This window comes from Pelmatolapia mariae, linkage group LG17 (assembly GCF_036321145.2).
Source record: "Pelmatolapia mariae isolate MD_Pm_ZW linkage group LG17, Pm_UMD_F_2, whole genome shotgun sequence".
NCBI lineage: Eukaryota > Metazoa > Chordata > Actinopteri > Cichliformes > Cichlidae > Pelmatolapia > Pelmatolapia mariae.
Window position 1 is genome coordinate 11558077 of NC_086242.1, and position 14449 is coordinate 11572525.

The 14449-nt window shown below is 40.8% G+C and overlaps 1 protein-coding gene across 2 annotated transcripts in view; it reads right to left on the reverse strand.

The window, feature by feature from the left end:
- Positions 1 to 14449, reverse strand: part of plxna4 (plexin A4) — a 239693-nt gene that overhangs the window by 55997 nt on the left and 169247 nt on the right. For both annotated transcript variants that reach the window (XM_063500354.1, XM_063500353.1), the window contains exons 8-12: positions 12801 to 12900; positions 11785 to 11899; positions 3382 to 3582; positions 2467 to 2563; positions 290 to 477 (exon numbers count right to left, since the gene is read on the reverse strand). In XM_063500354.1, the coding sequence (XP_063356424.1) occupies positions 290 to 477; positions 2467 to 2563; positions 3382 to 3582; positions 11785 to 11899; positions 12801 to 12900 (701 nt within the window). The remainder of the gene's footprint in view (positions 1 to 289; positions 478 to 2466; positions 2564 to 3381; positions 3583 to 11784; positions 11900 to 12800; positions 12901 to 14449) is intronic.

The window sequence follows — 14449 nt, forward strand, 5'->3', positions numbered from 1 at the left end:
GCTGCACTACAAAAAGGTGTAAAACATATCCTCCTTCACAAATGGTGTCAGACTGAATAGCTGATAATGACTCACAGCCTCTGCCATTATGTTGAGATGATCGACTGCCACACTGTCAGTGAGGTGATGAGTATGACTATGTTCCCATGAGCGCACTATAATTAACGTGTGTGTGTGTATGGCCTTTCAGGCAAAAAGTTTTTACAATAATAGCTGGATTGATTGGTCCATATATGTGCTAACGTGTAAACTGTGTGAACATATGTGGACGCTGATGCATACGTCTCACCTTGGTGATCCGTGGGTGGGTGCACTTGCTGTTGATACCGTTGTGCTCTAGCCACGTGTTCTCATTGGCGCAGTGTTGCTTGAGGGTGCAGCGGTTCTCTCCTTTGCACCAGACGCACCCAAACAGCGGGTCCGCTTTCAGACACAGACCACAGCTTCCACGCTGGGCGTCGCATTTGTATAGATGGACTGCGCAGGCGGGAGGAGATAAGGCAAAGACAGATGGGAGAAAGAATGGAGAAAAGTGAACAAGCTTTTTACAAATGATGACTCCAGAATAAATTTATTCTGGGCAAAAATCAAATAAAGTAACAAAAGACTTCAAAACACATGAGAAACTCTTTTATGGTTTACCCAAATCACTCAACATCTACATAAAGCTGTTTGTATAATGCAAAAAAATAATAAATAAACTGAATATTATGATAGACATTTGTTGACATCTTTGTCTCATTATCGCTCCATCATCATCTCTACATACTCCCTAAGCATCCCACCCTGCCTCTCTGAGTTTCCTACACTACTGCCTCCTGCCACTCCTCACCCACCGCACATTTAACATATCATCTCCATGGCAACAGAGCAACCATTTTCTTTTTAATTGCCATTAATTTTGTATGTGATCTGCCCATCAAAAAATAAATAAATTTTTAAAAAAGCCCTATAGGCCTCTTCCTCCACAAGCAAACAAAGGAAGGAAGAGAGTAGTGGAGGAGTCTCTAGTTCAAGCATCTCTAACTTCTGTTGCTTCTTTGATTCTGCAGTTATGCTTAAGGATATGTTTTGTAGAGCACATTTGACTCAGACACGCATGCACACAACCAGAAACACACACAAACACTCTACAAACTTTGCCTTACAGCACAGTGTCATTTTGGCATATAATACACATTTTAACAACATGCTTCTTATGCCTGACTCCACTGCCTTTGGTTAAAATAAGCTGTTTTCCTGTCAAAGAAGTACAACCCCCAGCATGCTGCTGTTTTTCTACCCCAGCATGAATCACTTAAAGTGGTGGATTGGCCAAACTGAATCAAGCTCAGCAGCTGAATCCTGAATTCTTAAAAACCCAGTGCTGATATACCATGAGAGGATGAAGGGTTGGACATAAAAAAAAAAACTAAGAAAGGTAGAAATATAATAGAGAAATGTAATATACTCCACTGTTCTCTACATATAGAGAAAGAAATAATAATGTACTTTCTTTACTAGGGCTTAGTAGTTAGTGTTATGTCAGACAAGCCCTAAAAGCAAGTTCAGTTACAGTCATAGTAAAACAGCTGAGCTCAGTGCTTCACACCAGCTGATGGCTTCACCTGATACCAATTTAAACATCTAGTTGGTGATTTTTAAGCTGCTTTAACCCACCCACGGTTACTGACCATCTGCAAGCCACTTTGCAACATGCCTTACAGCATCTCTCATGCTGTTTCTAACTTAATGCCACATTTTTTGTCATTGATGTTTTCTCATTTGTTTTGTATGTGATGCAAGGGTGTTTTTGCATTTGCTCTTCCCATTTCTGGCACAGAGAACAGAGCCATACCACAAAATAAAAATTACTACAGATAGAAATACTCTCTTTTATGCCTATAATGGTCCTGGCTGAAGTGAAATTTATGTCAGTGCGCTTTACTAAATGAATAAAATAAAGGAGAGAGGCAGTGGAGACGGAGACTGAAAGATTGCCAGACTCATAGAGAGGTGTCAAAATAATAGAAACAGCAGAATTGGGGGACATTATGTTTGAACAGTAGTAAGAAAACTGAATTTACAGAGTTTGAAAAAAGACAAAAAGACAACAGTGATGTGCTGGACAGGCAGACGGGGAGACAAAACGAAAGCGTATGAGAGGATGTGGTAAAGTTAACCACTACATGGCAACATCAGGGAATGGATGCTGCACCTCAGCACACCACCCGCTTGTTGCCATGGAGATGGGCTCCAAGGGCAACAATGGGGAAGCAGCAGCTTTGGAGTGTGTCTATGTGTGCATGCACGTGTGTGTTTAAGTGAGTTTGTAAGAGACTGTGAACTCAATATGTTCTTCTATGATACTATGAGAAATATGGAAAGAGCTGATATGCGTGTGCGTGTGTCCGTGTGTGGATGTGCATGTATGCACATGTGTGTGCCTGTGCCTACACAGATGCTCATGCATCTGTGCATGCTTACCTTTGTTGTGGGCGGGGTTGTCAATGCTGAAATCTCCGTTCCAGATGACGGTCAGCTCCACGGGAAGACTGCTCATCTCCATCCCATCATAGAAATACTATCACCATAGCAACCAGAGAGGGAAGGAAGAGACATGGGAAAAGCGAACGAGAGTTTGAAAAAGCCTCTGGTATCAAAATACTTTTTTGAAAACGCAAAAATCCACCCTCAACAGGTTGCTGTACACATGTGCACACGCGCGCACAGTGAAAATACACACACAAACTCAAACACACATGCTTTAAACTCACAAACGCACACTATACACACCAGCAAGCATTGAGAGATTATTTTTCATTTGGTTTTGTAACACTAGCAGAATGGAGGGTTGGTGCAGGAATCATCATTTTCTGCTAAATTACAGTTTCCCTCCTTCACAGCTCAATCAAAGTACAATATTTGGAATGTGCAGTGATTATGCGCACAAATCCCACAGTCATCTTTACTGACATACACACTTAGAGTGATGAAGATAGACAGGAAGATGGGATGTTATTGTATCAACAGACGATTAGCATCAAGACCAGCATAAAGCCTTTTTCATGCTCATCCTTCGTTCCTGTCAATGCATTATTCAGTCAGTGAATGGAGAGTCATTGCAGCTAGAGACAAAGTTAGGCACTTATCTCATCTACCACCTGTCTAGCTGGAAGACCAAAAATCCCTCAGCTGGAATCAGTGTGTGCATGTGGCTGTATGTGAAGGAGAGAGATTGCAAAAACATCTTTTATAGGTAATCTAACTTTTATAGAAAAAGTTTGCAGACATGGGCTTTCTTTACAGAGATAGGTGTAGGTGGGTGGTGGTCAAGGATGATATGTCACACAAGCTGCGACACTGAAAACACACAGACACCCACAGACAGACTCTTCTTACCGATGTGTTTTGACACTGCACCGAGGAGCTGTTGAAGCGCAGGGCAGGAACCCGGTGCTCGTTTCCTTGGATGGTGAGCAAACACTCGTAACCCCTCTGTCCAGACTGTGGCTGAGGAAGGTTTTTAGCCCGTAGGGTGATGGGCTTCACCACATTGACAGGCACCAGTATCCTTTCTGCAGGCAGCAACTGGGGACACCCCTGGAGGCAAAGCAGCAGAGAAACAAGAAAGGTGGTCAGTGGGTCTAATGCCAAATTGCAAATAAAACATCGTTACTCAAAGAGATCCAACAGTGTCGCTGTTGAGCTTTTGCTTAAGTAAGCCTTTTGTATATTTTGATTCAAATGCATTCTCCACTTCACTGTTGTTAGAAGTGCAGTTGATTTCTGCAGTGTAAGCAAAATGCCCAAGAGAAGCACATAAGGTTAAAGTGACTGGCATTATTAATGTCTAAAAATGACTTGCACTTCATTTAATCCACAGACCATATGAAAGATGAATGCAAGCCTTTTTAAAAACATGGATTCACAAGTAAGACAAACACGCCTGCTAATTAATAACCAGTAAAATCTGAAAATATCTGTCACCAAAACTGAAAGAGAAGGATATCTCTTTTGTCAAATGATCCCATTAAACATTCTTCAAAAAGGAACCGAGACCACAAACACAGTGGACAGGTCCATCAACTTCAATTAGCAAACACCAACGAGTTATAGCTGGCTGTGTTGAGACACCTGCCAATCAAAATCCTTCAACTCCCGTATCTGGATGAAAAGTGTAAATGCAGAGGCTAGCTACCCACAGAGACCAAAATAGTTTTTTGTAAAAATGCTTTTTAATGTAACTTTTGTAAAGGTTTTGGAGTCAAAGTCGGGTTTTTTTGTCCTTTTGGTTCTCTTGATATTCCCAGTAAGATGTGTCACTCTTTCCCATCATTGGGGTCAAATGCAGCACTGATCTCCTGCAAGGCAAGCCCAGTCTTGCTTATAGCACTGTTTTTTGCAAAAAAGTTCATACCTATGCTGTTTTTCATGATGTGAATAAAAAGAAAACAATTTAAATCAGTTTCATTTTTTATAAGGCAGTAAGGAAAGTTGCTGCTTGCATCAGGGCATTTCCTAAAATCTGACTAACACACAATGCGCTGCAAATTCATAGAGACATTCACACTTATCATTTATCTCACTAGATAGCATACCACCTAACAGTACTTCACAAACATTAGTTTAATTTAATGACACTTCAGTATATTTTCAGTGTTTAGTGCTTTTATTTGTTCTATTTTCTGTTGAGTAGAGGTCAGCTGTGTTTCCTACAGGCCCATGGCCTGCTCACATTCAACGAGTGAAGGTCAATAGGTACTCTAATGTCATTACCCACAGGAGAGGAGCATTAATGATATAACAAAAAAGGTACTTATTCTGATAGGATATGAGCTCTGAGTTTGAATTTGTGCATTTCCTTTTCAAAATCTAGGGTCTGCTGTATGAGAGTGTTGTATGCTGTAAAACCCCTTGTGGCAAATTTGTGATTTTTTTCTGTGATACTTGTGCCCATGTTAGGTGAGAAACCGAGAAAGGGGAAGACCAAGACAGAGGTAAAAGTCACTTAGCAATTGGAGGTCTAAAATTAACAGCCAATCAATTCAGGTGTGACTAGCGGGTTAAATATAGAGCACCTATGACTCGCCTGAAGGATGAAGAGGAGAAAAAGAACAAGTGAGGAGAGGGGAAGGGAAGGGATGGACAGAAAAGGAAAGGCAAAGACCACAGAGGATAACTGAAACAAAAAGCATTGTCAAGAGAACAGAAAAGTGACTGACAACCAGAAGTTAAAGGTGAAATGGGTGGTAAAGCAGGGTAAAGAGAGAAAATGAAGAACAGCGCTTCCCTAAGTACTTTTAAAAAATGTTTTCTCTGAAGGGTAGTTGAAATAGAGAGAAAAAGATGGCAAAATTGGTCAAATGAAGGAGAAGAACAACAAAAGAAAACAGCAATGGGGGAAAAAACCCCACCGTTAAGTGTATGTGACAGGACGGGCTTTAGCATGTCAAAGAAGGAGAAGGAAAGACGGTAAAAAGAGGGAGAGCAGATAAGGTGAGCCCCCACGCGGATGGAGCTGGGGGGAGTGAAGCATAGCGCACGTTGAACCGGGTGATAACACTTGTTTGAAGTTCATTAAAAGCCACTTGATTGGGTTAGGCTAAGTGAGTGACTGACTGGATAGCTGCGTGGTGAGAGAGGGGAACGCTCTGTGACACTATTCACAAAGTCATTATAGATAAATGACACATAGGGTGAGCGAGTTCAGCGGTGAAGGAGAGGAAGGAAGTTGCGGTGCATGCGTGTTTGCTCTTCCAAATCTCATTTTCCTAAGAACGAAGGGTCATATTTGGTGAATGAAAATGAGTGGGAGAGCAAAGAGAGATGCAATCCATTTTTAATCATGTCTCTTCCAGTTAATACACTTGAACAATGGGGGACAATGAATTTGATCTGGTTTGTGGAAATGAAGTCATGGAAAGCACCCGAGTATGACTTAACACAGTGACTTATGCTGAATTTTCAAGACACAGATGAACACTGATAGCGGCATATGATGACGAGGAGACAGGATTTCACACACACAAACATCACAGGAAGTAGATGTATGCATGCAAGCACAGTTAAAGTGCACCGTGGTGTTTGAGATGAGCGAAATTCCCTTTTTTTGCACATGTAGACTAAGGTTAACAGAAATTTTACTGTATGTACAAAAACAGAATCACATTACAGTATAAAATGAATGTCATCAACTAAAAGTGTTATGGACTGAACTAGTTTTCCACTTTAGTAGAATGGTTAAATTGCATTTTGATCAAAAATATGCATTGCTGCTGAAAAGACTGAAAAACTTTAATGTCTTTGCCAGACATTAAAACATTGTTGAAATCTGGATAAAACGTTAAAGGTGAAAATCTATCCTTTCAGATTGATGAAAACGTTAGAAAAAAAAAATGTCTCTTTACATTAAAAGTTGGTTAAAAAAGGACTTGCTTCTGCAAAATCATTACATAATCAGCAGATTCAAACCCGTACTGTGAGCCTCAGTCTAGAGGCTCATGCATACAAGCTCACCACACTGCACTACATGATAAAAAGTTGACCAACCACACTTTCACACAGGTATCCAGGCTGATAAAGGTTCTTATCCATATCAGATATTATGATATCATAATTGCCTTAAAGCCAATGAGCCAAAATAACCTGTGTATATGACATTTAAGTGTATTTATACACATATAACACTTGAAGAAGCATTTTATTTTCATTTTATGAAAACAAAATCGAATTAATTTCCTCAAAACTTGAATATTATGATACAGATGATACACCGTGATGTCATTACGCTGTCTGGCATACATAAATCTTTCATAAGATTTATGAAATACATAAATCTCGCTTAAATACTGATTATAAATGCACCATGCGGAAGTGAAATTACAACCGAGGCAGTGTGTATAATGGTGGTAGTCTGTGTTTTTTGCTACTTAGCTCTAATTTTTCATATTTGTATATACACATACACACTCAGACACACTTGTATAACAGTACGATCACTGCCAGCTCTTCCTGAGGCCAAGTGGGCTTTTATTGGTTTGGACAAACACATGCATATCCCCTAGCTGGCTAGAGATGCTCATGCTGCTGGCAGTGATGCTTGCTGTTGCTGTTGAGATTTATGTCAATGTTAGGTAGGTTTAATGTTTGTGTATTTATTGTTTCCTTATCTAGCTCAATGACTGAGGTGCACCAAAAAGCTGGGGAGGAAATGCAGATTCACAGACGAATACATTCATACATATAAACACATACAAATCATAAATGTCAGACAACGACAGAAAACTTTGCACTCTTTCAAAGCCGTACCTATAAGTGGGGTTTGAATTATAGGTTCCATGAAAGAAGAAAGGACCTCAGTAGTTATTTTACTCAGATTCTGCAATCCAATAAATCAGGGGTTAAATTAATTTGTGGCGCTCGCATAATTTACAAATTACACTAACTAAATGCAAAAGAAGCTGTTCCAGTGGCTCAGAATAATTATTTCCAGTTTTCTAGTTCCCCGTGAAAACTACTGACAGCATGTTAAATGGATTATTTAGAACAACAGGAAAACAATTTCTGGAAAGAGATGTTGCTGTTGTTTTTCCAAAATTTAATTACGTGAACATATTGTGTATTTGTGGGGATCTTAAAATCCAGGACATATTTCACTGAAAATATCTGGATGGGTAGAGACAAGTAGAAGTTTTTGGGGGGTTTTTTTGACAAAGGGGGAATATTAAAGTGGGAGAGATGGGAACTACAAACTATACTTTGATGTGGATTGAACTAGCTACATACTAACTGTATGTGTTTTACTTTATGTGTCTGTCGGTGTGCGTGTGGTGCTGGGAGCTTCATTGACACTCTTCCAGTCATGTAATCAAACACTTGCAGTAAATCACTAAGAAAGGAGAGCATCTGTCAATAGCATGACTCATCATAACAACATAATAAGCTAAGACGTCTGAAAAAAGTCGGCGCCTCTCCCCAAATATGTAATTACCATTCATTCTTCCTCTCTCCACCACTGCCTCAATGTTTTCTTTAACCTCACCTCTGATTCTCAGTAATGCTTTTTCCCTCCTTCATTTCTATCCCTCTAAACACATCCTGTGCTGTTTGATCTATCTCACTGACCCTTCTCATTTCTCTTATCAACTCTCTCGCTGATTGCCCTCCCTCTTTTCTGACTCCTTTTCTTCTTTGGGACCTACTTAGATCTGATAATTAGAGCCTCGTGGGAGGTGTGGATGGGTGGAGATAGGGAAAGTGACAGAGAGTAGGAAGCAGAATGGGAGCTGTGAATGTAAAAGCCCTTGGCATAGTTTGAAGCTAAGGAGGGAGGGAGACTGAGAGAGAGACAGAAAGAGAGAGACAGACATAATTATAGAAGTGCAAGGTGTGAAGATGAAGAGGATCTTAAGTTTTTATACATGCGCACACACACTTAGTGGTTACCAAGAGCTCCCCTTAACAAGCCTCTGTTTTATCATATCCAACAGAGCCTCGGGCAAAGACACTCTCCACGTTCTCTGCTCTTCACTCGTTTCTCATCCCTGTTTTTATCCCACCATTCATTCCTTCATTGCCTTAAAGTTTTCCCAAATAACTGGTTCCTTTTTTTTTTCTTGCTATATCTGTTATTTTTTCCTCCTCTCTGCATTTGCACCCATTTGTTTTTAAGAACTGTTAGGATTTATTAAAATGTGTTTTTTCATCATTTTCCAGGTTATGAAAACATTCAACTCAATAAACCAAATGTTCATATTTCAGAATACAGAAGCAGCACTGCAACAAATCCCATAGAGGAATAAAAAACAAGTAATCAGGGCTTCATCCAAACCACTTTATTTCATCATTAACAACAAAAAACTAAAGTTAGTTAAGTTATAATGTTGATTGTAAAAAACAACAATGAAAATAAGGTAAAGTATGTACACGTACAACTATGGCAGGAAGACTAACTTCATCTGTCAGCCCAGATCTTAAAACACATTGTTGGTAATCATTTCTCTGTTTGCCATTTCCAAATAAATTTCCCTAACTTCAGGGGTTTGTTTAAAGCCTCTATGATCATCTGACTGCTTCTGTTTCTTGTTATTGTGCCTTTTTTATTCCCGTATTTTCAGATCTTACCTCTTTAATCTTTCACTTTCAGCGCCTTTCTGTAATTTTCTTTTCAACTTTGTTTCATTTGCTTTCGTTCTCGATTTTCGCATATCCATTTTCCCTCTTTTCTCTGCAAATACTCAAACTGGTCCTCAACAGTCAGTGCGTGTGCATGGTATTGATTTGTCCATGAATTGAACCAAAGCACCTCGCTCTACCATTTCTGTCTAATATTGGCAACTAACAGCTATTACAATTGGCATTTAGGTTCTTTAATAACATTATCCTGATCACTTGATCAATAAATTTCTGGTAAATAAAGTCTACGGCATTGATCACGCAGTCAAGAAGCAAATAATCAAACAACAACAAAGGACAAGGATGCTTTATGTGCCAGGAGATAGTGATACATCTTTGGTAACATTAATATTTGTGCGTTTTTTGTATCTTCCTACCAACTGAATATATTAGGGTAAGGCTTGGCAGAAACTCAGGATATGAACATGCTGTGTTATAGATGGAGGAAGAAGAGGGGGAAATATCCCCCTGTGGTTTTCATCAGACAAAGAGAACAGGAAGTGTCCCCAGTTTCATCAGTGTCTTTAGGTGAGACCATGTGTGAATTAGGGAGGAGAGATGAAGTCTGAAACAGAGCTAAATATGTAGGAAAACAAATATTGTTCACTGGGTAAACACAACCTATTCACATCAATGCTGCAGAGGTTGGAAATGACTGTTGGCTCTTTCTACAGTGAAACTGAATGAAGCTGCAAGCACGTCCTTTGTCACTGAGACTCATCAGAATGATGGCTAAGTCCTTGACATGTGTGGAGGGCAAACAGGGACACGCCCTTAGTTAATGTGCCAACAGGCAAATGTCTGATCCGTGTGCCCATATCATTGCTGGCATGAATAAAAAGGCATTCACCGTACACCCAGGCTGGGCTTTAACACTGTCCTCCGATGCATACTAACAACAAGCTCAACCAGTAGGGAGATTTGCCTGGCCTCGATCATTAGCATAGAGTTAGGGGATTATTCAGATCACTTCCTGAAATCCCCTAATTGTAATAGTACACAAAAATTCATGTGCTGCAGTAAGAGGCCATCCCGTTTCAGAGCAAAGTTGACTTGATGCCTTTTGTGAAATCTGAAAAATCTTCTACGGCTGTATGTGAGCGTGCATGCTATCAAGCTTGTAAGTTTGTGTGTCTGTTAATTCAAAAAGACCACCAAAAGGCTGGCAGAAAAATACATGACCCTGGATTTGAGGGGTTAATTAAAAGCAAATTAAAAGTCATTAAGCCCGAAAAACACCTGCCTTTTTCGAAACAACATGTCAAAAAAAAGGATGTCATTAATGTGCTAATACCAAATCCGCCTTGCTTTTTTTATGGTTTTCTTTTAGTCAGCAACACAATAGGAGAGGATTCACGCGTTATTATCCAGAGTCAATATTGACCACCGGCGCCTGAGCTAATTGGAAAAGTAAACCTGCAAAGACTCACGCTTGGGCCTAACTAAGCAGACGGTTCAAAAGGATAATGGAAACGGCAGAAAAAGAAAATAATATCGTCTGAGCAGGTTGAATGGCTCGGGGGAAACACGGGTGGAATAACACAATCGAGAGCAGACTGCTCATCAAAGGAGACAATCTGGCTAAGCTTGTCCCTGCCCGTCGTGCGGCGTCTGCCAACCTAGACATGAGCACTAGTGATCTTCATCATAGCTCACCTCAGGCTAAGATTAACAGGCCACTCACTCCCTGTAAAACCCTCCCCCTGAAAGCCACTGCGAATTGTCAGCAAACAGACAGGCCAAAGACAGCCACACACTGTATATACACATAAAAATACAGAGAAATGCAGATACCCATGGAATACTGTACCCACAGGCCCAAATCACGGGCACATCCCCTAAATTTCCTTTACCTCACCGCTTTGCCCTAAAGGCTACTACTGCTGCAGCCGCTCTAAATCAGCATGAAGCCTCTCTCTCACAGGATGGGGAGTGGCTGCTTTGGGGGCATTCACTGAATGCACCCCATCCAGCGAGTGGCTTGTCCTCTGCAGCAGAGCAGCCTAATTACAGTGGGTTCTGTTTCGAAGGGAATAGAACTGGCTGCCAATACTATTGATAATTCACACAGACTAAGCTGTCGCAGGGAATAGGGTTGGGCAAGTGGAAATGACTCAGTTTTATTAGCTTCCACTGCCCTTTGATGTGCAGTCAAGAGCGAGACATGCCAAGAGACTCATGCCAGATGGAAGCACTACAGCTCAAAGGTGTCTCAGTCCTTTTAACATAACTCTTTTTGCATGTAAAACCTCCACCGATGGCTATTAGTCTCACATAGCCAAACATTTCCCCTCAATTTATTTCACCATGTTTTATAACTTAGCTGGCTCAATACCCAGAGGCTGGACTGAAGCTGGGCAGCAGTAAAATCTGAGGATTTGTGGACAATGTCTTAATGGGATGTAATTTGACAGTCTTTAAATCTATAGACAGAAGTGATGCTAGAAAACATGGTCCCCCTTGAGAGCTGCTTAAACAACAATTCTGACAGCACATTTTTATAATCCCCGCCTAGCTCTGGCATCGTCTACCTTCTGGGTGCTACAATGTGTTTCAATACCTGTACAGGTTTAAATAAAAATAAAAATCAATGCAAACTTTTAATCTCATACTCGGTTTGGGACTCACCTCAGGCTTCTTCACTCGACCCTCCTGGAAGGAACATGTGCGAGGGTCATGGGTACAGTCGTGTCTGTATTTACACCAGTGGCACTGGTAGGGACTACTCACACATGACAGACACCTACAAGGAGAGCATAGTTTTGAATTAGGACTAAGCAGCACCAAATGCACTGAAGTACAAAAGCTCAATGTGACAACTTCTGTGCACAAATGAATTGTGCACATAGTTTGTGGCAGCTTTTCAACAATATGGAGGCATTAGATTTGCAACAAAGTATCTGTTTTAAATGTACTGGACCTCACAGAGCACTTTTCTAGTTGTGCACTCAAAGCACTTTAGACCAGCGGTCCCCAACCCCCGGGCCTCGGACCAGTACCGGTCCGTGAGTCGTTTGGTACCGGGCCGCGAGAGTTGAGGCTCAGGTGTGAAATGTATGGTTTTCAGGGTTTTTATCGGTTTTCAGCGTTATTTTGTTATCGTTTTTATCGTTAACTTGGTTTTCCTGGGTCTTTTCACGTGTGTTATGAATAAATCTTCTTTTTTTTGGTACCGGTACTAGTTTTATTTTGTTGTATTTATCCGCGACACCTTAAAGGCCGGTCTGTGAAAATATTGTCGGGCATAAACCGGTCCGTGGCGCAAAAAAGGTTGGGGACCGCTGCTTTAGACAACATATCTCATTCACATTGTCTACGTATATACACTTTCTACCAAACATTCCCACTACAATGAATGCATTGGGAGTAACCTGTGGTTCACTATATTGCCCAGAGATATTTTGGCACGCAGACTGGGGCAGCCAAGGATTGAACCATGAACCTTTCAGTAAGTAGACAACCTGCTCTACCTCCTGAGCCAGAGCCACCCCAAAGGCCAAGGAAGCAAAACACAAACTAATTGCAAATGCTGCATGCCTCGACTCTTTAGTTCTGCCCCCCAGATATTAATACAACATAACTTCGGTATTGTTTTATACACTCACTGAAGTGCAATTAGAAACTAATAGTAGACATAAACTTACGATTTGTGCACACTGCAATTGTAGAAAACAAAACTTGTATTTGCAAATGCCAGGCCGGTCTCTTTGGACTTGAGATAGAGCTGCACGATCTGGTGGTCACCTAGAGAAAACAGATTAAAGTCAAAATTAACGGTTTGATACACAGAGGTAGAAAGAAAGCTTTTGTACTCTGCTAACAAAACAAAGAAACACAAGACAAGGACAACAAGAATGAGAACTAACAGAAGGAGGAATTGCCTTTGTTTCAGAACACGTTACTTGAAGCCGTTATTGACAGCTTCATTCAACTCTTCAAACAAGTAGGAGAAACAAAACAGTATTATAATGGTAATGTTAGAGTGTCACCGCTACTCTTTCAGCAAAGGCAGAGGGTAGACACCACTTGTATGATAATCATTTCATTCGCTTATTCAAATATCATTTTACAACGTCGAGTTAGATTTCGTTTTAAAGAAAAAGAAAATGACTGCACTGCTAGGAGCTACAGGTGATCAGCTTGTTGCAATGGTAAAGGCAGTATGTCTTAGCAAAGAAAGAGAGTAGAAAGAGAGGGTTTTATTGGGTTAACTCTGCCTATTCCTGACGTCTTACAAGAAACAAAAGTTGGCGCATATCCCTTGGGCTGGACAATATTCCCCAGGAAAAGTCTTTGAGAGTGTCTTTGACAGGGTAAAGGAAGAAGAAGATGAAACGGAAAGTACGTGTGTGTTTGTGTGCGTCTGTTCGAGCGTGCGTGTCCGTGAGCTTGCGCCTCATCTGTATTTGGTGTGTCCTTTTGTCTGGCACTAATGAAGGAGTTCATGTTTAATTCAACAGCCCATCCACACATCTAAATGTGCTCTCTCGCTTTCTACACTACCTATGTATCTCTCTCTCATCCTCGCTCTATCTCTATACCCAGGTCTCTTCACTTCCTTCCACGTTGCAACTCCTTCGTCTCCCCCGTGTCTGTCCCCCCATTCTCCAACAAAGGAGGAATCATTCATCAATCACAGTAAAGCGCCACTGACAACGGATCTGTCCTAATTAGGCCACCTAAATGTTACCTTGAAGCCTGCTAACACTATCTCTCCCCGCCTCTCGTCACTTCATCCATCGCTCTCCCTTTTCCCTCTTTCAACCGAGCTTAGACTAATGAGTACTAGTAAAAATTGAAGATAAAAGACACGAACATTTGGAACGGTTTCCTCTCCCTAAAACAGGAAAACCATATGTTTGTGAGAGTGGAGGGTAAAAAGCAGTCGGTAGGGAGAAATGCTGTATGGATCATTTGTGGATGACTCAGTGTACATATTTGCACATCAATGTTTGCATGACTGCAGCATTACCAGCTTTACATGTGACATAGCAAACATTGAACAAATTATTTTGTTTTAATTCCCCAAAGCACCCCCAGGCTCCCTTTCAGCTGTACATGTACATGTGTGCTGTCTGTCTGTGGATAACTTTATTGAAATGATTTCATATGTCTGTTAGGCACATGTATGTGTGATTCTTCTGTTCTTCTGTTCTTGGAGCAACCGAGGAATAAAGAAAAACACAAATGTGTATCTTTGCATTTGAATCCATTATATAAACAATGTAGAGACTACTTTTTTTGCACGACGCGTAAACATTTGCAAATGTCATCTTCTTTAGAGCCTTTCCAT